At 42.2% G+C, this 24,339-nt stretch overlaps 1 protein-coding gene across 2 annotated transcripts in view; it reads right to left on the bottom strand.

Moving 5' to 3' along the window:
- ADGRG6 (adhesion G protein-coupled receptor G6) overlaps positions 1-24,339 on the bottom strand; it is a 183,255-nt gene that overhangs the window by 27,091 nt on the left and 131,825 nt on the right. For both annotated transcript variants that reach the window (XM_054980842.1, XM_054980850.1), the window contains exons 13-21: positions 21,002-21,209; positions 20,254-20,419; positions 18,537-18,677; positions 15,959-16,087; positions 15,010-15,055; positions 14,348-14,454; positions 12,573-12,700; positions 8,413-8,681; positions 2,139-2,253 (exon numbers count right to left, since the gene is read on the bottom strand). In XM_054980842.1, the coding sequence (XP_054836817.1) occupies positions 2,139-2,253; positions 8,413-8,681; positions 12,573-12,700; positions 14,348-14,454; positions 15,010-15,055; positions 15,959-16,087; positions 18,537-18,677; positions 20,254-20,419; positions 21,002-21,209 (1,309 nt within the window). The remainder of the gene's footprint in view (positions 1-2,138; positions 2,254-8,412; positions 8,682-12,572; positions 12,701-14,347; positions 14,455-15,009; positions 15,056-15,958; positions 16,088-18,536; positions 18,678-20,253; positions 20,420-21,001; positions 21,210-24,339) is intronic.

Below are 24,339 nucleotides of genomic sequence, written 5' to 3'. Positions count from 1 at the left end.
CAGTTAAATCACCTCATCATACTAATTAAGGAGAAAGTGATTTCAGAAATTTTAAAATTATCACAGAGGAACTCAGACTGGCACTCCAATTTTAAACACTGGTATTGGTATAGCTACTTCTCACAGTTCAATCCTAAAATGAGTTACTCCAGTCTAAATCCATTCAAACCAATGGCTTAGACTGGAGCAACTCTGTTTAGGATTGTGCTGTCAATCTAGTCACATACTTGTGACATAATGCCATATCCTAAACGTTTATCTATTAATATTATAAGTTATAACATCAGACAACGGATACAAAAATATATGAACAATGAAGGGGTACATAATTATCTTACCAGGAACTTGAAAATTACATATCTTAACAAATAAAGTGACCAGAGAAATAGATGTATCTGTTTAGCTTTCAGTTGTGTGCAAGGCCCAGACAGTTGCATCAAGTAGTAGATTTTTATAATGGGTTGTGATGTGTATCTGAAAGTGTTTCAATATTAAACTTTATTGGCTGGAGTTTGCTTTCAATAAGGAACTGCTACACACTGCAACTGTAGTGAGAAACATCCAGCTTTTTAAAAATAGGAATGTATAAAGCGTTAAATGTACATTTACATATTTTTACATGACCATGTACACACAGCTGGAAAGGATGCAAGTCCTTAAGTAAAGTGAAACAGAGTAAGTAAAGTAAAGCGAAACAGAGTAAATAGAGTAAGTAATGTGAAATAGTAAGTAAAGTAAAACAGAGAGCAGAGACAAAAATGGTATAGCTATTTCCACAGAAATTATGTCAAATCAGCCTTCCTAGTTTTTGGAGTAGCTCAAATTTTGAGATAGTTGACAAATCAAGAGCTTGCATGATACTCAAAATGTTATCAGCATCACTGAAGCAGTACTATTCATACACCTTGATCAGGGTGGCAATTAAGTATGTGCAGGAAACATGGTTGTGCTTACCTCTAACTGTTGTTCATTGAGTGGTCTTCTCTGCAGTTACACATTGGTACTGTGCTTGTGCAGGCCTATTGCATGGCAACTTCTAGAGCTCTTAAAAAGGCATCAAGTGGTTCTCCCCTCATGCCACATTTCCCCACCCTTTTGATGGATATGTAGGGGAAAGAAGCCCTCTCCCTTCATTTCTAATGTGCTGTCATAGAGAGGTCATCAAGGTAGAAAACAAGCTTAATCAAAGAACAACTGAAAGATCACAGCATGGAGGAGAGAGGGATGTGTGACTGCACAGAGAATCACTTGATGAACAAGTTACAGGTAAGTGCAACCATGTTTTCATCATAGAGGTCTTTATGCAGTACCACATGGGAGATTAACAAGTTAACTTACCCTCTTGAGGAAGGTGGTTGTGATACTGTCAACAAAACAATGATCATAACGCTTCTTTTCCAACTTGTGCTTCTTTTGCAGCATCAACTTCCATGGCATAATGTTTCACAAAGGCTGTTCTGCAAACTGCTTCAAGGGGTAGGCCTGCTTTCACTGCTGGTGGAATGTGCATGTATCTATATGGGACAAAGACCTCAGACAACTCATAGCAGAGCCTAATTAGAGAGAGACAGACTGAGAAATAGATTGAAACCCCCTTTTAAGGCTACAATAAGCAGTAAAAGCCTAGAGTCTTTCCTGAATGACTCTGTCCTTTCTAGATAAAATAGCAATGCTCTTTTCAGATGGGTAGCAGTGTTGGTTTGCAATAGAACAGCAAGATTCAGTGACACCTTAAAGAAAGAAATGAGGGAAAGTGCTAATTTCCCCCTATATGTCCATCAAAAGGGCGGGAAAAGATGGCATGGGGAGGAAGCACTTTGCACCTTTGAAAGAGCTCTAGAAGTTTCTCTGTGGCACTTTGTACATACTCAGTACACATGTGAAATTGCATAGAGACCGGGAGAATGAAGCAAGGTTCTACATGTGAGTCCCTACCTGAATGGGGAATCACGAGTGTAAATGGGTTATTAAACCTGTCTTTCCTCTTGGCTCAAGGCCAACTTCCTGACTCAACAGTTGCGGCTGCATACATATAGTTTTTTAAAAAAGAAGATAAAAACTCATATCAGGGTTGGAAGCTTGTTCCAGTGCTTCCCGTTCAACTCTTCCCCTTCATTCATTGGATATAAAATACTTACAAATCATCTCCACCTTGCCCCACAGAATTTCTGCCATACACATCTTTGCCGTAAATATGATTTGCATTTGTGTTTGTGCTTGCTAGAACAATGACTACAACCACTGCAGGCAAGCCTGTAATATAATAAAATGTAACAATTAGGGATGGGCACGAACAGCAATATGAACAAACAAAAGCCATGAACAGCCCATTCTGATGTTCGCGAACAAGCTGTTCGTGAGGCCCCATTCTAAATGAACAGGTGGTCGTTGCAAGCCTTTACTGTTCATCAAGCCAGACAATCTGGCACCTGCAATCAATTTCCTTGGCAACTTAGGCAGGGATTGTCTGAACTCTGTCTGAACTCCTACTATTGCCCTGGAACCCCCAATCTAAGCCCAATTTAGCTGGATAGGCAGGTCTTCCTTTCAAGTGTGGAGCTCCAAATTTGTTACAAGGGAGCAAAGAGCAGTGGGGAGGGGGGCTCCCAGCTCTGTCTTTGCAGACAGTGGAGAGGGAGAGACACAGCTGCTATTGGCATTTTTTGATAGAGAGAGTGCATTGGAGCTTGAATTTTCTTTGTGTGTGGTGGGATAGGGATCTACCCCTTCAGGTTCCAGGGCTGCTGCCAGGCTCTGAGGCTAAGCTATTATTTATTATTGGTACCTTTCCTGGTGCCTGCTCAGGTCAGGTTTCTGGGAGTGGTGCAGTAGGGATCTTGACCAAACTTGGACGAAGGCTGGAGGAGAGCCTGCTGGCACCCACGAACATCCATCCACGAACATGTTCATGAACAGGTCATGCTCGTAAGTGTTCGTGAGTCCCTGTTCATGGATGGCAACGAACAATTAACATCATGTTCGTTTTTTTCTGTTCGTGCCCATCTCTAGTAACAATAGGCAGCTGAATAATGACAGAATTACCATGCTAGGTAAGATCAGTAGATCATGCCCTAAAACAAATTAATTATCTATTACAACAATTGTGTCAAAAATTCCAGTATTAGTTTTTATAATATCATTTTATGTCTCTATACAGGTATATATATCTAAGCTGACTTGCAGTATTCCTTGACTAATTGCTGAGTTTCAGACTTGCATAGATTTGTTTGGGACTGTCAACATTTATATAAACTTTAGCATTTACTAATTTTTGGACTTGCATTGCACTACATCATTGAGGAGTCAGTGCATAAGAATAGTATCAATTGCTTGCTTGTGTCCTGTTTCTAAAACAATTGTAAGTACATGAACAGTAGATAAGAAGATGAGCATAACAACAACAACAACATTCAATTTATATACCACCTTTCAGGATGACTTAACAACCACTCAGAGCAGTTTACAAAGTATGTTATTATTATCCCCACAACAAAACACCCTGTGAGGGGGGTGGGGCTGAGAGAGCTCCAGAGAGCTGTGACTGACCCAAGGTCACCCAGCTGGCTTCAAGTGGAGGAGTGGGGAATCAAACTCGTTCTTCAGATTAGAGTACCGTGCTCTTAACCACTACACCAAATTGGCTCTCCAAACTGGCATAATAAAACAACAACCTACTGCATACAGTAGGAACATTTGCAGATTGTGTAAAGTGGCTGTAATGTTTATTTATTAAAATATTTTATACATCTTTTACCCAAAGCGAAAATGGAATTTAAAGTGGGTACAATAAAACTAGAACCAGAAATTCTAAAGACAAAATCACAAAACACACACACAGGTATAAAATCAGACAACTTCCCATCTAAAACTTCAGTTTATCAAGGTACTGTTATTCACCCCAAAACTCTCTAGATAGTTCTACATTACACAGCTTCCTAAAAAGTGGGTTAGCTCTAACAGGAGCTACCACAGAAAAGCTTGAGACTGGGGCTGTGATGCATGTATAAAAACTCCATACGTGTATTTAATTCTTTACTCTCTCTTATATGAACAGAACAAAGACCAATGCATATAACAGAACAATCTCTGCCACACAACCTCAATTTACACAACCACCACTTTCACTGATAAAATGACTTAAAAGCCTGGATCATAAAAGTCTTTGGATTCTGTCCAATAGGCTTGATTCCTCAGCTGTTGTGCCACTAAGCAGCTGCAATGCTAACTTGAAGCAGTGGCTACTACACATATATCATTAGAGGCAAGCAAAAACCTACCAGCCAAAAGGGTTAGGCAACAGCTGTATGTAAAATATGATGAGCATAAATACATTAGACTTACTGTGCATGCTTAACTATCACGTTACAGTAAATTACATTCCAGCCCATCCTGCTTCTGAGGTATGTAGATTCACCTACAGTCAGTGAAAGACTGCCTACAACTGCAGAAAAATCTAGCAATGTGTGCCAATCATGAGGACAATGACAAAAAATGATAACTCTGATTTATCTCTGGAATGAGGAAATGACCCAGGCAACTGATGTGATTGCTCCTAGGTGCCCTGTCTCCAGTGTAAAAGCCCTTGGTTCAGGGGATGCAGACAATGAAAAGGCAGATGGCTAGCATAACAGTGGAGAAAGACTCGGGATGACTCTGACAAGGCATGGGCTAGAACTCATTTTAAAGCCTACTCCATGACAGTGATGGCAGTGAAGAAATTATACTTCTCTGCCACCTTTGCATCTGAACAATATAGACCTGTGGAACTCTTCCAGGTGCTCAAGGGCATATTGGGTTTTGCCCTACAGGTGGAGGTCGATTGCTCTGCATACTGCTGCAATCATTTTGCTAAACACTTTTGGGATAAAATCTCTCGCATTTGTACTAACTTGGGCTTTACATCAGCAATGTCAAGATGGGATGGTGCCAAGGTGTAGATTTGTCCAGTTGTGTGGGATCCCTTTCATCCTGCCCAGCATTCTTGGAAGTTTGAGATCCACCACCTTCTTGTATGATCCTCACCCTCATGTCTGCTTAAATCCTGCGGGGGTGGGCTGGTGGACTGGGTCTGGGAGATAGCAAATGCCTTCCTGAGAGAGGGGATAGTTGCCCCTGCCTTGAAGCAGGCAGTGGCACATCTACTCCTAAAGAGACCTACTCTGGAGCCAGGAGAGTTGAACAATGAGTATCGAGTTTCAAATGTACCATTCTTCAGCTAGGTGATTGAACAAATGGTGGCTAGGCAACTTCAGGGAGAATGAAGCAAATTGTTAATATCCATTCCAGGATGATTTCAGGTCTGGTTATGGGACTGAAATGGCCATGGTCATCCTGGTGGATAATCTGTAGCAGTAGATGGACAGGAGCAGCGTGACCCAGTCAATTCTGGACCTCCTGGCAGCTTTTGATACCATATACCGTGGCATCCTTCTGGACCACCTTTCAGAGTTGGGACTGGGAGCCACTGTTTTGTGGTGGTTTTGGTCCTACATCGAAGGTAGGTTTCAGTGTGGGTGCTGGGGGGGGGGACTCCTGCGCTGCCCATTGGCTCCTGGTCAAAAGGTTCCAAAAGGGTTTATCTCACTATACTTTTTAACATCTATGTGAGTCAACTGAGTGAGGTCATCTGAAGATCTGGACTGAATTTCCATCAATATGCAGATGACACTCAACTCTATATCACACTTCCAGCAGATCCCAGAGAGGCTGTGGAAAGTGTGAACAGGTGCCTGGAGGCAGTTTTGGGATGGATGAGGGCTAGCAAACTGAAACTGAACCCCAACAAAACAGAGGTGCTACTGAGGGGGGGGGGGTTGACTCAAGAATTGCGTTATCTCTTGTTCTGTATGGGGCTGTACTTCCCTCAAAGAAGCAGGTGTGTAGGTTGGGGGTGCTGCTGGACCCAGGCCTCCTGTGGCAGCAGTGGCCAAGGGTACCCTCCACCAGCTCTAGCTGATGAGCCAGCTGTGGGGGAAAGGTCTTGCCACTATGGTGCATGCCTTGATAACATTCAGATTATATTACTGCAGTGTGCTCATGTCGGGCTTCCAACTGTATGGAAACTACAGAATGCTGAAGCCAGAATGTCAACTGAAGTGGGTGGTAGGACCATATCACTCCAGTTCTATTCCATCTATACTGGCACCCTATTTGCTTCCAGGCCCAACTCAAGGTGCTGGTTCAGTGGTGCACAGTTAAGCACTGAACATCACTTCTGTTCTGTAACCTGAAACTATTCATCACAAGCATTTTTGAAATTCAGGTATAATGTTAAAGGGATGGAAAAGAAATTTGTGTAGAATTTGTGAAACACTTTAGATAGCATGGCATTTTTACATGCTTTTCACATAATAAGAACATAAAAGCCAACATACTAATTTATGATTAATTAATTAGTATGGTTGGATCCTATGGAGCAGCAAGAGAAGTTAATGCATTCTTCAGGGATCAGAGGGAAGTACGTGTATCAGTGGCCATTCACACATGCACCCTCAACTCTGGGCATTTTGGGACCTAACTAGGTTTGTGAATTTGGGTATTTCAGGACCAAATATATATCTGAAAAATACCTTATTAGATATATTTGGGTATCTGAACCGATGTTTAGGATTCTTGCAATACTGGTAATTGGGTCCTGAATAGTTTCAGAAATGTTTGTGAGATCCAGGACACACATTTTGGCAGATTCGTTTATCTTTTCTTTTGTATAGATTTCATAGGCAACAGGATGGAGTGGAGAGGGAGGCAGCTGAGCATGGGCAGGCCTGCCCTGGAGCTTGACTCCATTTCATACTGGTGGTGCAGTATTGGTTTTGTCACTCACTTACTGCTGTGGTCAAATTGATGAAAACAAACAAATTGAAACTGAACCTAGACAAGATAGAAGTGATGCTGGTTGGGAAGACAGATGTCTTGAAGGACACTGTGTTTCTCACTTTCACTTGGGTTAAGTTGATGCTTGCTGACTTGGCTAAAAGTCTAGGGGGTATCCAGCATTGTTGCTGGAGAGGCAAGTTAATGCAGCTGCAATCCCTCCCCTCTTCCTTCTAATTCAGTCTAGACCAGAAGGTGATCCCCTACCTTGACATGGGTGTTTTGGCCATTTGGATCCATGCCATGGTAACATTGATACTATAATGCACTCTCCATAGGTCTCCCCTCAAAGTCAACCCAGAGACTTTAGTTGGTGCAGAATGCTGCAGTTCGACTACTATCAGGACATGCATACTTCTCCCATTGTGCAGTCACTCCATTGGCTGCTCATCAGTTACAACTTTGCTAATCTGAGTACGGCTTTCTGCAGTTTCCACTCTGTAAATGGGTAAAATCAACAGCTGCCCATATATGTGCATTCTCTGTTACCCGCCCCCCCCCTTATATAATGGATTGCTTGATGTGGTTAGGAAGGTTCCCACTCTCCTAGTTTTCTGCAAACTATGCAAAACTGAATTATTCAGGAAGGCTATGCTATACACATAAGAGGTCTATACTATAAGCAGATGGTTCAAAGAGATGCTTTGGTAAGGAGATAGGGTCTGTACTACTGTATACTGCCTGTTGCTGAAAGTATGTTCTTATTAGGTAATTTCTGCATTGCTTAATTATCATGTTTAAATGCTTAGGCTTTGTTTAAGCACTGTTTCAGAGCTGTATCAGATTTCTGTTTGTTTTCAAATTTCTGCCATTCATATCCTGTTGCACTGTTTTATTGAATGTCCCAGTCTTTGAGTGTATTGAATTACACTGCATAATCCACCCTGAGTCTCTGTTAAAAAGGGAGATCATAAATAAATACAGAAAGAAACACTGATGTATCTAAAGCGAAGGCTACAGAAGACCAGAAATGAGGACAATGAATCCAAAGGCTTCAGCTGTCACATGGGCGTATACATTGCATGAATCACCAATGCATGTAGTAAGTCATATATCAGTGATTCTTACCAAACATAGGTAAAGTGGAGGCTAGTTTGGATAGCAGCCTTGAAGCAATGATCCATGAGGTCCATGAAGCAATGATCCATGGTCATTAATACCTTCATGGTCATTAATACAAGCATGCTGAATGTGTTAACTCAATCCTCCCACTAAGAAAATCTTGGAATTCTAGAATTTTTAAGAGACTATGAATGCATTTTGAGTTAAACTTATTCAAAGAAGATAACCAATTTTAAAAGTTCATTAAAAACTTTAATTGTTGTTCTGTAGTATCCCAGAGAGCTCTCTAGAAACATTCTGTATCTTTTAATACCATAATATAGCATAATACCATAATATGCTAGAATAATTATTCTAAGGATAAATTTAAATTTTTATTAAAAATTGTCTACAACCTTGATAATAGTAAGAGTTTAAGGCACTTGTGAAATGTAACCAAGCCAGTGTACTAATTTAAGTTGCAAAAGAATTACTTACCCCAGCCAATTACACAAAATTTTAGAATGTATCGACGAATGTAGGTATTGAACACTTTCACCAAGGCTATATACATGTGAACAGCTTCCAAGCCCATCCACGTAAAGGTTGCCAGAAGGAAATAATGTAAGAGGGCAGCAACACCAATGCAGAGCCCTTCTATGTCAAATGATGCTATCCAGCCATCAAGGAGAAAGACCAAGTTTAGACACAACAAGGCTGTGCTCAAGTTCATTAAGATTTTGGAGGGATAATCTCTTCGCAATTTTCTGGTGAGAAATGGAAAGCAAATTATGTTATAACCTATGTTATTTATAACAAGTATGTGTTTTGGTTTATAAAGGTTAGACATCCTTGGATTTCAGAACTGGTGAAGCTGTAATCCAGCAGAGAGTTAATTGAGCTGATGTTCAATGAAATCAATATGCTTAAACATGCTTAACTCTATGATGGAGCTCGAAATTTCAAACTTTAAATTTCTACTAATCAAGAAAACCCTCAAGTGCTTTCAGATCTTTCACCAGAAACACTCGACAGCCATGTATAGTGTTCTATGACACATACAGTGTTGGATTTGCAAGGGCATTTCCCTGTGGAAATGCATCTTTGCAGCTTCCTCCTTCCCATAGCAACTCCCTGCAATTTTTGGAAATGGAATCAAGGAGCATGGATGGCTGTGATAAATAGGAGGATTCATTCAAAATCAGCCCCTGCATCCTTCATTCACCAACAAACCTTTTTGTGCCCATAAGATGCTCACAGTTCATAGAATCCAATACACTAATTTGGATCCACTTTGGACATTTCCATAGGCACAAAGACTTCCACTCATGCAGCATGATTTTCCTACTTCTCCCTATAGTAGCCCAAAATCTCCCCAAATGCTCCTCCTCTTGGAGGAGAGAGGAGCCCCAGGAACAAGATTTTGGGTGGTCATTTTGGGCTGCTGTGGGAGGGGAAGGGAGGAAGTCACTCTCTGTTAGCAGAAATTCTTCTAAATGTGGAAACATTTAGTCTCAATCTAATCCATAGGTTTAAAATGCTCTACACAGGTCTTGTCTTGAATTTACTTGGAGATGCAGGTTGGTGCAGAACACCACAACTTGGTAATTATTGGGAACAAGGCAGGGCATACATATTACTTAGGCTTACAAATTACTTAGGCATATTACTTAGGCTTCCCACCCCCTGCTGGGGGCAGGGTAATCCCCACCCCACCTGCCGCCACCCCCAGCCCTGCTCACCTGGCTAGCAGGGGGAGGCATGGGTGGGGGGGGGAAAGCCTGCTCTCCCATCCCATTGACCTTGCTTCAAAGTGCCTGGCATTTCTTTCCTTGTTCTAGAAAAATGACGTCATTTTGCAGCACCAAGGAAGAGATGTGGGGCAAGCTAAAGCTGGAAGAACACTCATTTGAAGTTTCAGTGAAACACGGGAGTGCTGACACTTTCAAATGGGCAATTTTTTTGCTTCAGCTACCCCACAGTTCTTCCTTGGTGCTGGAAAACTATGTCATTTTCTAGCACAAGCGAGGAAACACCAGGTGCTCTGAAGCCAGTTCAGCAAGGCAGGGGAGCATGGGAGTGCACACACATGGGAGATAAGTACCCTATTGCATTGTTTATCGAATGTTGCTGTTGAGCGTGTTGACTTACAGAGTGTAATCTTCCTTGAGTCTCGGTGAGAAACGTGCTATAAATAATGTGTGGGGCTGCGTGTGGGGAGAGCAGGGAACAAATGCAAAAATAAAAAATGTAAATAAATAAATACTACAGTTTTACTAGAAAACATATTGATGAGGGACTTTTTTAAAAATTGCATAGATGAAGAATAAATAATAATATTAACATAGATCATGTTCATCATCAACAACAGAATTCTAAAGTCTAAATCCAGCCACAAAATACCAGTGCTGGATACTGTTTATGAAAACTGTAGATGCTCGTAATACCCATATAAACCTCTCCAGATATATCATGCTGTTTATACTTATTAACTGTATGCAACTGAGCTAACACTGTGTGTAAACATAAGGTATAATTTTGGTTTGTAATTATAATTTTGATTTGTTTGTAAATAGTCTCTGTTTTCTTATTTGGGTTTCATCTTTTTTATTCAAATACAATAAAATTAAGAGATTCATATTACTCTCAGCACAAATACCTGAATGCCTAAAGTAGCTCTCAATACTACAAGAAGCTGTGTTTTCATGTGATGTGTGTATTAAATTTTTAAGATGTGGTGCTCTTAAATTTGTTTTAAAACATTCTACTTTCTGATTCTAGTCATCTGTTTTAAGTGGGTTGTTTTTTTTTTGCATTGTCAGAGAAACATCTAGGGATGTGCAATTTGGGTTCAGGATTTGGCTTTAAATACTGAATTTTACCCAATTTGGTAAAATTCAGTATTGACAAATCCAATTTGGTATTGCCAAAGCAGTTCAGCAATACTGTTTTATTATTCTGTAATCCGCCCTGAGCCTTTTGTGGGGAGGGCGGAATAGAAGGTCGTTTCCACATGCTGTTAAAGAGATGGGCTACTTACTGAATGCTGGTGTTTTTTTTCACAGATTCCAGATGCCTCTGATTTCAAAGCAGAAGCAGGCAGTTTGTCTTTCATCTGATCATCGTCTTTTCTGAGACCGGGATTTCCCGCTCTGTCCTGTGCCGTGTCAAGGACACTGATCAGACGAAAGACAAATTGCCTGCTTCCGCTTTGAAATCGGAGGCATCTGGAATCTGTGGAAAAAAACGCCAGTGTTCAGTAAGTAGCCTGTTGCTTTAACAACATGTGCAAACAGCCGAAATCTAAATAACTAACATCACAGCAGAGAATCACCCAATCCAAAATGAAACAAGGGACAACTCAAGGGATGCTTGGTTTTGGGTTGGGGTTTCATTTTGGTTCTGTTGGACTGTCTGGCATGTAGATTGTAATTGAGAGCGTGCCTGTGGCCATGGCAGCCATGATCCATGTGTTTCTGCAGCAGGAATCTCTTTTTTCACCACAATAGAAACTAACGAGAGTGGCTGGGAGTGCAGGGTTTTTTTGGGGGGGGGCTTCATTTTGATTCTGTGGGCTGTCTGGTATGGAGATTGTAATTGAGAGTGTGCCTGTGATCATGGCAGCCATGATTCATGTGTTTCTGCAGTGGAAATCTTTTTTTTCTCCACAACAGAAACAAATGGGGTGGCTGGGGACACATTCTTTGGGAGGATATAAAATGGCCTCCCAGGGTCCAATATCCCTGAAACTTGAGGGGTCTTTAGAGGACAGTTAGGACTAGGTCCCCGGCAAATTTGGTGTATTTTGCTTGCAAAATGACACCTCAGCCCCCTAGATAGCTCCCCTAGATAGCTCCTCTAGTTTTCCCCATAGGGAATAATGGCGATTGGAGGTGGCTGGGGACCCTTCTGGGGGGGGGACTATAAAATGGCCCCCGAGGCCCAAACTTTATGAAACTTTGGGGGTCTTTAGAGCACAGTCAGGGGAATGTCCATGGGAAATTTCTTCTGCAAATGTTACCCCTATTTCCCATAGTTTTCCCTCTAGGGAATAATGGAGATTGGGGGTCTCTGGGGGCACCCTCTTTGAGGGCCATAAAATGGCCCCCCAAAGTCCAATCTTCATGAAACTTGAGGGGTTGTTAGAGGACAGTTAGGAGTAGGTCCCCAGCAAACTTAGTAAAATTCTGTCCAAAAATACCCCCTGAATCCCCGGAAAGACCTGAATAGTGTTTCCCATTGGAAACAATGGCCGAATTTTTTCAAATTTGCTCTGTATTGCCAAGCCGAACTGGAGAATGAATTCAGTATTCAAGGAATAACGAATTTTTTTCTAGTTCAGTATACTGAATCTGAATTCGCTAAAAAATTTTTTTCAGTGCACACCTCTAGTAACATCTCTGCAACTGTGGCATAATGCAACAGAGAGGTGTTTACGCTATCCCAGGTATCAATGGAGTCTAATCACGGTGCAGGAAATCATAAGAATAGGCTGCAGAGCTTTTAAATTTGAGATACATAAAGTGACCACAGGATCCTGATCCTTGCCGATTACAATCAAAACTTTAAAAAAGTGTTTGGTAGGCTTACCTAGAAACATTTTGACAGATGAAGAAACTTATTTTTTAACCTGTTTTGACAGGAGAACAAAAACTTACTCAAAAGCAATGTAGGTCAGAAGAGTTGCAGCTGAAAATATAGCAGATATTCCACAACCAATGTACGTTATGAAAGTGAGGACTTTGGTATTTTCCGCGTCTATTTTTGCAACAGTTCCTGTGAGATCCTATACATAAAAACACACAAAAATATTAACTGTTGGATAAACATTTTTATAAGCATTACCATTTTTGTTTTGCAACAAAACAGGTGACAATTCAAGAAAATTTTTGGCTACAACCATGGTACTTAATATATTTAGCACATAGTTGTCACACCTCTGGTTTCCTTCCTATATTTCCTGAAAAAACTCAGAGGCAAGAGACATAACAGCTGGAAACAACATTTATACCTAAACAGAGTTACATTGTGAAAGTATACATATTTCTGTGCATATATGCATATTTCTGTGTATAAATCATTCTTGGTAGACTGGAGCTGCAATATTTGAATGACTGAGCAAAGGCATCTTGGAATGTCCGATAATATAATAATTCTCAAACTGGAATGCTGCCAGCATTCCAAAGACATTTTGCTCACTTCCGAATCGCACAAAATCATTATGAGCAGGAGAAAGGAGACACTGGATTTATTTCAAATGTTTCCCACAAGCATTTGAATGTAGAACAGTACATGACTAAAGAAGGAACAGCAAAGCTTGTGATATTCTTTATATTTAAATAAGAGCAAGATGTGAAAGAGCTAACATACTAGCCTATGTACACCAAATAGTAAAGCTTTTGTCTTTAATATTCTATAAATCATATGCAAGAAGGGGAAAATCCCTTTCTTCCATTTTTTTTGGCTTGGTATTTCAAGAACTTTAGCTGTTTTTTGTAACAATCTATTTAAACCAAATAAATCTCACGTACCTGTATAATTTTATTTCTAGATGGAAGCAATCAGTGGAAAACACAGGCCCCCAAACTTACCTGGGGGAGTCGGTTGCAGGCTGAGAGGGGAGGAGGGCAAGGCACATGGCGGCTGCCATGTTCTCAGTGGGGGTGAGGCCCCCGGCAGCCTCTGCAGGTCATCTTGTACTCCTGCAGTTCAAATCCCAGGCCAGCCAATCAGGGTAACATTTATAGTGGTATGCAGATGGAGTGAACCTGTCCAGCTGGGGTCAGGATATATGGTTACAAGACCTCTGGGATGCTTTGCTTTGTTGGTTGCGGCATTAGGAGCTGCGGCGGGGAGCCATTTCATGCCTCCCGTGGCAGTTTGGGCATGGGGCACCGATCCCATCAGGGAAAGACAGGGCCGGCTGGCACTGTTTCCCCATAGATGGGGATCCCCATAAGGGATCTTGGACCAGGCTTGGCAGTGGTAAACCCAGCTCGGGAGGCTGACAGAGCAGGCCTGTGTCCAGGTGACGGGGGAGCCATGCAGAGGCCACCGCCCAGTGTGACTCCTTTAACCGTCATTCCAGGTTTTCCCCCTGCAGCAGGCGTGCTGGAGGGGTGAGGTGTCATCGGTGGGCAGGCGGGCCAGCCGATGCTGGGATCCGTGCCCCTACGCAGCCATAGCTCCTTAATCCTGTAACCAATAAAGTTGTGGCCAATTTTCTCCAAACAAGCGTCAGCGTGGTTTTTCCTGCCCTGTGCATCCCTGCCTTTAGGCTGGCAGTGCAAATACTAACAGAGTTGAGTATTTTTAAAGAAAGACCTCAATTCCTTTTAGAAAACTACACAGTTGTTTGAGGAACAAACTGAACACATACATTCCCTAATTTCCTTTAATCTCATCTACAAAACACAATGGGATTTCTAGTTACCATTAGTACACCAAAATGTGTAAGATGATTGCATAGGCAGGTTGTCTCATTTTCATTTGACTCTGCTTGTGCAAAGCACCCTGTAGAATTCCATCCACCTTGGCCATCTAGAAAAACCAAGAAACGTAAAAATGTATTGCAATGGCAATTAATAATAATACTATATGAGAAGCAATGTATTATTTGGAATCTTACAAGCCCTGAACTCTCACCATTTTTCTCAGAACAAAAACGACTAGAATGAATTAAATAAATATAAAACATAAAGCATGAAAAATCCAACATTAACATGATTTGCTCGCAAGAAAGTGAATTTATCGCACTCCAAGGACCTACAAGATTGGTTTGGCTTATCCCCCAAGGTAATTTCTCCTTTTAAAAAAACCCTCTGATCATAATGGCATAATTACATATATATGCCTTGTTTTCATTTCCTAACTTGTTTTCCAGCACAGAACCTATCAAAGTTCATTTAGTGATTCTGTAGTACTGTACTATTGTACACAAACCAGCATGAAATAAGTATCTGAGTTTCATATTGTTGAACTCTTGAACCAGCATATGGAACAGTGCTTATTTTAGTAGATTCAAAATAGGTTTAAAAGGTCAGAATTAATAATTACACAATTCTTCCCACAAGAGAAATTTAAAAGAGAACTTACCATTTTTATTCATATCCCAAAAGACACAAGAGGGTTTAGTTTTCTCCTAAATATTTACAATAAAGAAAAAACATGAATAAACTTTGCCTCTTCATGGATTGAAATATAAAATTTTGGGACTGAGACCTAAAAATTTCCCATCCAAATGACTTGTGAGAGCTACTCACAGTTGCTCAGTAAAGATAGAGGAATGAAACATTATATTGACAGACACTTGGTCCCAGTCCGACATTTGCTGAGATAATATAATGAAAGATCACATGCAGGGAGGAAATGGTGGGTGAGAAAGATGGATGCTACAAGTATCTTGCACCTGCTGATTCTTCCCGCAAAATGCTTTACCTCCCATTGGCAGTTTTCCCCACTCAGGCTCATTTCTGTTTTGAAAGTCCAGTGGGGGAAAACTGTCCAATGGGAGCATTCATAGGTGTGGGAGCTTGAGTATTCATTCCTGCCCATAATTTTCCTTCTGCAAATATTCCTCTGCTCATCCATGAGAACTGCATGTTTTCTAGTTAACATATAATTCTAGCCTAAGTTCATGCTTCAACAGGTATCTGAATCTAGATCTCCAAAATGACAACAACATTCAATTTATATGCCACCCTTCAGGGCGACTTAACACCCAAGCAGAGCAGTTTACAAAATATCTCATTATTATTAGCACAACAATCACCTTGTGAGGTGGGTGCAGCTGAGAGAGCTCTGGAAGAGCTGTGACTGACCCAAAGTCACCCAGCTGGCTTCAAGTGGAGGAGTGGGGAATCAAACCCAATTATCCAGATTAGAGCCCCTCTGCTCTAAAGCACCAAATGTTTAACTCTGGCAACAGAGATTTTTATTTTGTATAATTCATATTGTGCTTTATTATTTTCTTTCAGATTTCATTTGACTTTAGGAAACACAAACTTTTTAAGCCAAACCAAACCAAAACATCCAGATCTCTTACCTGCTTTGTGGTATGCTTAGCTGTATGTTTTATTGTAATCTTCACAGCTTCTTGGAGATTGTGTATGGTAATATTGCCAATGCTACATGCCACCACAAAGCTGGTTAAAGTGCCATTAGAATCTCGATCCTTTGGAAGAGTAATTGAAACATTACAACAAAAACTGTCATTCTGAGCACTAAGAAGAGTAGACAGGATACACAGATTTTTCTGCAGTTTACCAGAATAAATAAGTTGTCAACATGCTGACACTTAACATCACTCATTATAAGAACATTCATATATCCTGGCCCTAAGCTGTTTAAAAATCTAAAGGTAATAACTAGCACTCTAAACTATGTCAAGAAACAATTAGGCAGATTGTGTTGTCGCCATATATGGACAATGTCCCCTGTATCCAGCCCTTGATAGGATTCTGGCTTCAATATTTTGCATTAATTGCAGTTTCCAAACAGTCTTCAAAGGCAGCTATTTTAGAGATGCCAGCCCCTTGCTAGGAGCAAGGATCCCCTACCTGTTGTTGTCGATGACGACAATGACAACAACATGCTTGTATACCACTCTTCTAGAAAGATTAGTGTCACTCTCAAAGTGATAAACAAAGTCAGTGTAATTATTATCCCCACAATAAAGATGGGGAGCTGGGGCTGAAAGGAGCGGCTTCCCAAAGGCCACCTGCAGAGTTTTTGGTGGTAGTGAGAGTCAAACCTGCAGTGCTGGCTCAGAGCCCAGCCACTTAACCACTATGCTACAGATGCTGCCCCTGCTCACCTGACTGGTGGGGGTGGGAAGGTATGTGGAGGCTGGCTAAAGCAAATGACAAAATGGAGTGTGTATGCTCTGCCTGCTCCCAATTATATCATTTCTGGTTTAAAGTGGAAATGCTGAGACCCTGTCGCTTCCAGTTTAAACTGAAAGTGACATCATCATAAGTGCACGGAGAATGTACACAAAAAAGAAGAGAAGCGGTGCCTCTCCCCTCCACAGGAAGCCCCTCCCCACTAGGTTTCAAAGTAGACGGACTAGGCAACTCAGAGCCATTTCAAGATAAGATGCTCAAGTCCTGAACAGGGAGGGTCCCTGTAGCCTACATATTTATTAGTCAGGGGCACATGAGAATATGCAGGGGGAATAATTTGGAAATTCCCCTCCTCCAGCATTTCTTCCTCAAATAAGCTTCCAGGGGCTTGAACAAGCTGACTTCTTTTTCCTCATTAACTGATGCAAAGCTGTTTTCAACATCCAGTTCTTTCTATAGTATATTTAGTCCTCTGTATGCCATTTAAAATCTTTTGATTAATTACAAAGTCACATTTTCCATCATTGTTTCTGTATTTTTTTCTGCACTCAGAGGGCACCTGATTGTTACCTTATTTTTGGGTAGCTGTTAGGGTTGCTAGGTGTCTGGTTTTCACCCAGATAGTCCAGTATTTTCTTGGACTGTCTGGGGGAAATAGAATTAAAATACCAGACACCTAGCAACCGTAGCTTTGTGTGGGAGGAGAGGCTGGCCTCAGGCACTCACTGTCAGAACTCATGGTGCCTCCCTCCCATGAGCCACCCCCCCAATGGCCCCCTTTATTTTAAGGCCTGGTGGGTTGGGTACGTTGTGGAAAAGAAAAACGCTTTGGTGGCTGCCAAAAAATGCAGTTTGTGCCTTTGGCTCCCATGTAACATTCCTGCAACAGACACTGCTGGGAGTTGTAGTTTTTCCCATGTTGGCAGTTGGGCTATACAAAGGAATTATGCTGAGGAGCTCAGCAGATTTGGTTTCCCAGAATGCCTGATGGCGGAGGAGAAGGATGCCACCGGTTTGATGACAAAGTGGTTTTTGAGGTGGGTGCAGGGGAGAAAGGCCTGAGCAATGCCTGCTCAGCCTGGCCACCTGCTCACAGGGGGAGTGGCCAGCCAGCCTGCCTGTGTCCCGCTGCCTGTGCGCTACCACCTTCCCTCAAAAATAAGCTTGCATGGCTGCTGCAGCTGCAGTGGTGGCCCTCCAGGGCTGGGTAGGCAAAGATGGGCGAAGAGGGCGAGTGCAAGGAGAGTGCCACAGCTGGGCCCCCGGCACAGGGCTGTTTTCATGATAAAATGGAGGAGGGGAGAGAACCATGTAGCAGGGGTTGGCGAATGATGTCACTTCTGAAAGTGATGTCATTGTGCTGGGTCCAGGAGTGCATGTGAACAACAGTGAGCCTGATATATTTTAAGATATCATCTGGCAACCCTAGTGGCTCTTTAGTGCATTTTTTTCATTCATACAGGGCCCAGCTTATTAAAAAACAAAGTTTCTTAAGCATAGCTTCACTGCATGTTTTGCTGGCATTTGACTTAAATGAGAACCAATATAATTACAATACCTTAGAATACTATACTTTTAAGAAAAGTTTGTCCCTTAACCTTGTACAGAAACATCAGAATTCTTCCACAAGTATACAATACCATTACAATCCAGATAGCTGTACTACTTTATTTTGTTCCCAATGAATATATAACAGAAGCAGTTTGTGTAACAGATGTGAAACTACATGTTCATGTGCTTCATAATATTTGTTAAACTCTGGAGCATGTTCATGTTTACCTGGAAGAGTCCATTTTTGTTGAAAAAGGTAAATTGAGCCCTGGATATAACTTCAAGCTCTTCTTGACTTAAGTTCCTCAGTAAGCTTGAAGGCAAAACAACAGAAGCCAGGGAATTTGCCTGGGTTTTGTCAAAATCAATCTGTCATACAAAGTAAGAAAAGTTGTATAAGAGCAAAAGTAAAATAGGTTGCATATAACTGAAAATCCCTCCTCCTTACTGCAGCCCTTTGACTCTCAGGGCTTTTGATCCATGAGGACATTGTAACCATGATCACCATTTTGGGAGAAACAAAGGATTGCTGGGAGAAGGGGAAGACAGAGACTGATCCACATCTGCCGGTAGAAAGTTCAGTGTGATGTGGTGGCAAAAAAGGCCAATTCAATCCTGGGTTGTATCAAAGGGGCCATAGCGTCGAAATCGCAGGAGGTCATAGCCCCTCTCTATACTGCCTTGGTCAGGCCACACCTGGAGTATTGTGTGCAGTTCTGGAGGCCTCACTTCAAAAAGGATGAGGACAAAATCGAGAGGGTGCAGAGGAGAGCAACGAGGATGATCAGGGGTCTGGAGACTGAGCCCTACGAGGAAAGGCTGAGGGCCTTGGGAATGTTTAGTTTGGAGGAGATTGAGGGGGGACATGATTGCTCTCTTTAAGTATTTGAAAGGCTGTCATTTGGAGGAGGGCAGGGAGCTGTTCCAGTTGGCAGCAGAGGGTAGGACCCAAAACAATGGGCTTAAATTACATGCACAGATGTACCGGCTGGATATTAGGAAGAACTTTTTCATGGTCAGAGTAGTTCAAAAGTGGAATCAGCGGCCTAGGGAGGTGGTGAGCTCCCCTTCACTGACAGTTTTCAAGAAGAGGCTGGATGAGTATTTGTCAGAGATGCTTTAGGCTGATCCTGCACTGGGCAGGGGGTTGGACTAGATGGTCTATATGGCCCCTTCCAACTCTATGATTCTATGATTCTATGATCCTTGAACTTTTCTGTCAAAAATGCTACAGGAAATCTCAGAATCCAGAGCAATGGGGTTAGACAGGATTTCTACTGTTAGGAGTGGGGCAGCAGTGTTGTGTTTTCTGGCATGCTAGGCTCTTCCCTTTAACCTGCTGCATATGTAGACAGTCAGATGTTTTTTCCAACGTGTTTTTAACTTCCCAGCCTTACCATTCCAGCAGTTTATTTTAAATCTGTACTGCATAAACAATCATATTCTGTATGCCAGATGTAATAATTTGCCTTCAAACCCAAATTGGCCAAAAAGCAGGATATAAACTTATGAAATAAATAATCATATATCTAATTCCTAGACATGATCTTCACATTTGCAGCAGTGTGAAGATCAGAATGCCCAAATAATGGGGCCACTTGGAAATTAGGTAAATGTTTCTGAAATCATGGGGAAACCTCCAGGCTTGTAGCAAAATCTAAAACCTAAGACCAACTCCAAAAGTTAATCTCCCTAAACTGCATATAGATGTTTTGTAAGAGATGTCTTTTAGCTCCAAGCACCCATGCAATCAGCTTGCTTCTCCCCTCTAGGGAGATGGGAGAAACAAGAAGAAAGGACGCAGGGGCCCATGGGGAAAATAGGATTCTCCCACCTCGTGAGTCCTTATAGGCCTCTCTCTTGTAATAAACAAATTACAATACAATAAACAAATAAACAAAACATAAGCCTGCATTTGTGCAATATGTAATTGTATATTCTGTACCTGAAAGTCTGAAACATTGTTCTGAGAACCAACACTGAAGGACGATCCACTGAATAAAGTTGAATTTAGAGATGAAACTCCAAGTGCCAAATTCCGCGTTGAGATGCTCATGGAGGGGCCTGTAAACTGAATCTTTAAAGCTAAGGCATCAATGGTCTTTATAGCTCTAAAATTAAGCAAAAGATAACGAATTTTTAAAAGATTTTAATAAAAGCAGAAGTAATTAAAGTACCTTGACACCATCAGAAAACACATTTGTATTTGTAATATAAGCACACATGCAGGATGATATAAATGTTTTATGCTCATTTATTTTCCTGTATGCCAAAATATTGAAAAATAGTTCCTTCTGATCTACTTCTCCACTTAATTTATGTAAGCTTATCTAATGAAGTTATACTGATATATTTCAGTTAATATTGAGCTCTGTGTTGATATTCTGAGAACATGGTAGCACAGCCACAACATCCTACCACTTTTATCACTTTTTGAATATACTGGCAAATCTATGTTTTCCAGATCAGCGTATATCTCACTTGGGTATTAGCACAATACACAGAAATCACTGTACTGATTATGTGTCCATTCTGTACCACGAAATATGTCTTCAAACAACAGATTGCCTGTAGATAACAGTGCAATCTTCAATGGATGTAGAAGGGTGTAACTTCAATGGATGTAGAAGGGTCTTAGAACTGCCCTGTAAACATTCTCAGACTTTCTTTATAGTCTTTCTAGAAACACTTACTCAGAAGATGCTGCTGCCAAAACATTGTCAGAACTGGTCAAAATATTGGAAAAGATTGTGACCACTGTAGAACCCAAAGACTCATTAATTTCCTCATCATTCACAATTTTTTTAAGCTTCTGGACAACATCATTAACTTTGTCTGAAGTCAACTGCTGACCTTCTCCAGTGAGATTCAGCAGCTGATTGGCTATATCAGCTGCATTTTCTGAAGGGAAACAGAATAAAACAAAACCTTTAGTGCCCCACTGTGACCCTCCTGAAAATGTTCAGTTTCAACTAAATTTAAAATGCAAATAATTGTGCTATGGAATAAATGAGAATCTGTTGTACTGAAAGAAGTATAGATTAGGTATCGATCCTGATTTAGTTTGCAAATCTGCAACCAGTTTGGTGTAGTGATTAAGAGTGGCAAGATTCTAATCTAGAGAGCCGGGTTTGATTCCCCACTCCTCTACTTGAAGCCACCTGGCTGACTTTGGTCACTCACAGCTCTTCCAGAGCTCTCTCAGCCCCACCCACCTCACAGGGTGATTGTTGTGAGGATAATAACACACTTTGTAAACTGCTCTGAGAGGGTGTTAAATTGTCCTGAAGGGCAGTATATTGAATGTTGTTGTTGTTGTCGTCATTAGTAGCAATAGTAGTAGAAGCAATAGTAGCAGTATGTGCTTGAACAGCTAAAATTACATCAATTTTAGTCTGTGTAATCAACTAGAAAAATTAATTTATTATTTACTTATTCATACAGAGCCCCATGGCACAGAGTAGTAAGCTGCAGTACTGCAGCCCAAGCTCTGCTCACAACCTGAGTGCAATCCTGGCAGAAGCTGGGTTCAAGTAGTCGGCTCAAGGTTGACTCAGCCGTCCAACCTTCCAAGGTTGGTAAAATGAGTACCCAGTTTCCTGGGGGTGTAGATGACTGTGGAAGGCAATGGCAAACCGCTCCATAAAAAGTCTGCAAACAAACAAACAAACAAACAAACAAACAAACAAACAAACACACACACACACAAACAAACAAACAAACAAACACACACACACACACACACACACACACACACGTGTCCTGACTGACTCATCAATGCCCAGCCCAAACCCCTGGACCTAGAAATGTGAAATTTGGGGAGAATGTTCCTTTTGTGAGGTAGAGGCTCAGTAAGAGGAATTTTAAGAAATTCGCTCCCTAAGGGGGTAAAAAGAGGTAAAATGTGTTTTCCCAACAGGATACAGCTTCCCTGTGTGGCTGGAAGGCTTCTCCTCTCCTCCCCCACGAACTGCCAACTCAGCCACTCTTCCCTGAGGTCATTTGCATATGCAGCCTGATTAGTGATCACCACAGGGGTCATTTTATAGAAAAAGAGCTAGAGAAACTCATTAGCATCTCATCAGCATATTTATTTATTTTATTTATTTTTATTTATTTATTTTATCATATTTATATTCCGCCCTCCCCGCAAGCAGGCTCAGGGCGGATAACAGCATTAAAAACATTTAAAACATTTCATTAAACATTATCATAAAACATTAAAAGCATTATATAAAGATATTAAAAATAGCAGCACTTTTTTTTTTTTAGTGGCGATTACAGAAAGTGCAGCAGTGCAATTGAAACAAGGCAGCAGCTTCAGAACAGTGGTGGACAGTTCTCATAGGGAGGGGAGTAGACGTTATATCCTCCAGCCAGTGGAGGCCCAGCCTCAGCCATAAGCCTGGCGGAACAATTCTGTCTTACAGGCCCGGCGGAAAGATAGTAAATCCTGCCGGGCCCTGGTCTCGGTAGACAGAGTGTTCCACCAGGTAGGAGCCAAGACTGAAAAAGCTCTTTCTCTAGTCGAGGCCAGGCGGGCCTCCTTGGAGCCAGGGACTGATAGTAATTTCTTTTCTCCTGATCGGAGGGTCCTCTGGGGAATATACGGGGAGAGACGGTCCCTCAGATATGCTGGCCCCAGTCCGCACAGGCCTTATAGGTCAATACCAAAACCTTGAACCTGATCCGATACTCCACTGGCAACCAATGCAGCTTGCACAATATTGGTGTAATATGCACCCTATTTGGTGCTTTCATAATGATGTGTGCCGCTGCATTTTGCACCAGCTGTAATCTTTGGGTCAGGCACAAGGGTAGGCCCGTGTAGAGCGCGTTACAGTAATCCAACCTAGCGATGACCGTTGCCTGGATCACTGTAGTTAAGTCACAGGTAGACAGGTAAGGGACAAGTTGTCTGGTCTGCCGCAGATGGAAAAAAGAAGACCTGACAACCGCTGTGACCTGTGCCTCCATTTTCAGGGAGGCATCTAGGATCACCCCCAGGCTCCTAACCCTTGGAACAGGCACAAGCTGTGCCCCATCGAGGGTCGGGAGCCGGAGTCCCGAATCCAGTCCCCCATGGCTCAAGTATAGGACCTCCGTCTTTGTTGGGTTCAGTTTCAGTCGACTCTGTTTCAACCAATCAGTCATGGCTGCAAATGCATGTTCTAGGACATCTGGGGCTGAGCCGGGCCGTCCGTCCGTCATCAGATACAGTTGGGTTTCATCTGCATATTGATGGCACCCAAGCCCAAAACTTCGCACCAGCTGGGCAAGGGGGCGCATATAGATGTTAAACAGTAAAGGGGAGAGTATTGGCCCCTGCGGGACCCCACACACCAATGGGTGACGGGGTGACAATTTCTCCCCAAGCGTCACCCTCTGTTCCCGACTGTGGAGAAAAGAGAAAAGCCACTGTAAGGCAGTCCCTCATATCCCCACATCAGCGAGGCGGTGAGTCAGAAGATCATAATCGACTGTGTCAAACGCTGCTGACAAATCCAGTAATAGCAGCGCTGAACCACCTCGATCCAGATGTCTGCGAAGGTTGTCTGTGAGGGCGACCAGCAGCGTCTCCGTCCCATGTCCTGGCCGGAACCCGGACTGAAAGGGATCTAGGGCCGAGACATCATTCAGAAAACCCTGTATCTGTCCCACTGCCGCCTGCTCAATCACCTTCCCCAGAAATGGGAGGTTCGAGACTGGGCGATAATTGACCAGGTCAGTGGGGTCCAGTGATGGTCTTTTCAGGAGCGGTCTCACCATGGCTTCCTTTAGTGGCCCGGGGAAAAACCCCGTGCCCAAGGATGTGTAAACAATGGCCTCCAACGAGGACCGCAGACCATCGGCACTGGTCTTTACCAGCCACGATGGGCATGGGTCCAGGGGGCACGTGGTGGGCCTAACAGATTGCAGGCCCAAATTGGGCCCAAAATGGCAAAAGGGGCTGAAAATGGCTAGAAAGGGGCCCAAAATGCTCAGGATCAGGCCGCTACTGAGTGGGAGAGTGATCCACCACCCGTTAGAG

Source organism: Eublepharis macularius, chromosome 1 (assembly GCF_028583425.1).
Source record: "Eublepharis macularius isolate TG4126 chromosome 1, MPM_Emac_v1.0, whole genome shotgun sequence".
NCBI lineage: Eukaryota > Metazoa > Chordata > Lepidosauria > Squamata > Eublepharidae > Eublepharis > Eublepharis macularius.
This window is presented reverse-complemented; position numbering and strand designations above follow the sequence as displayed.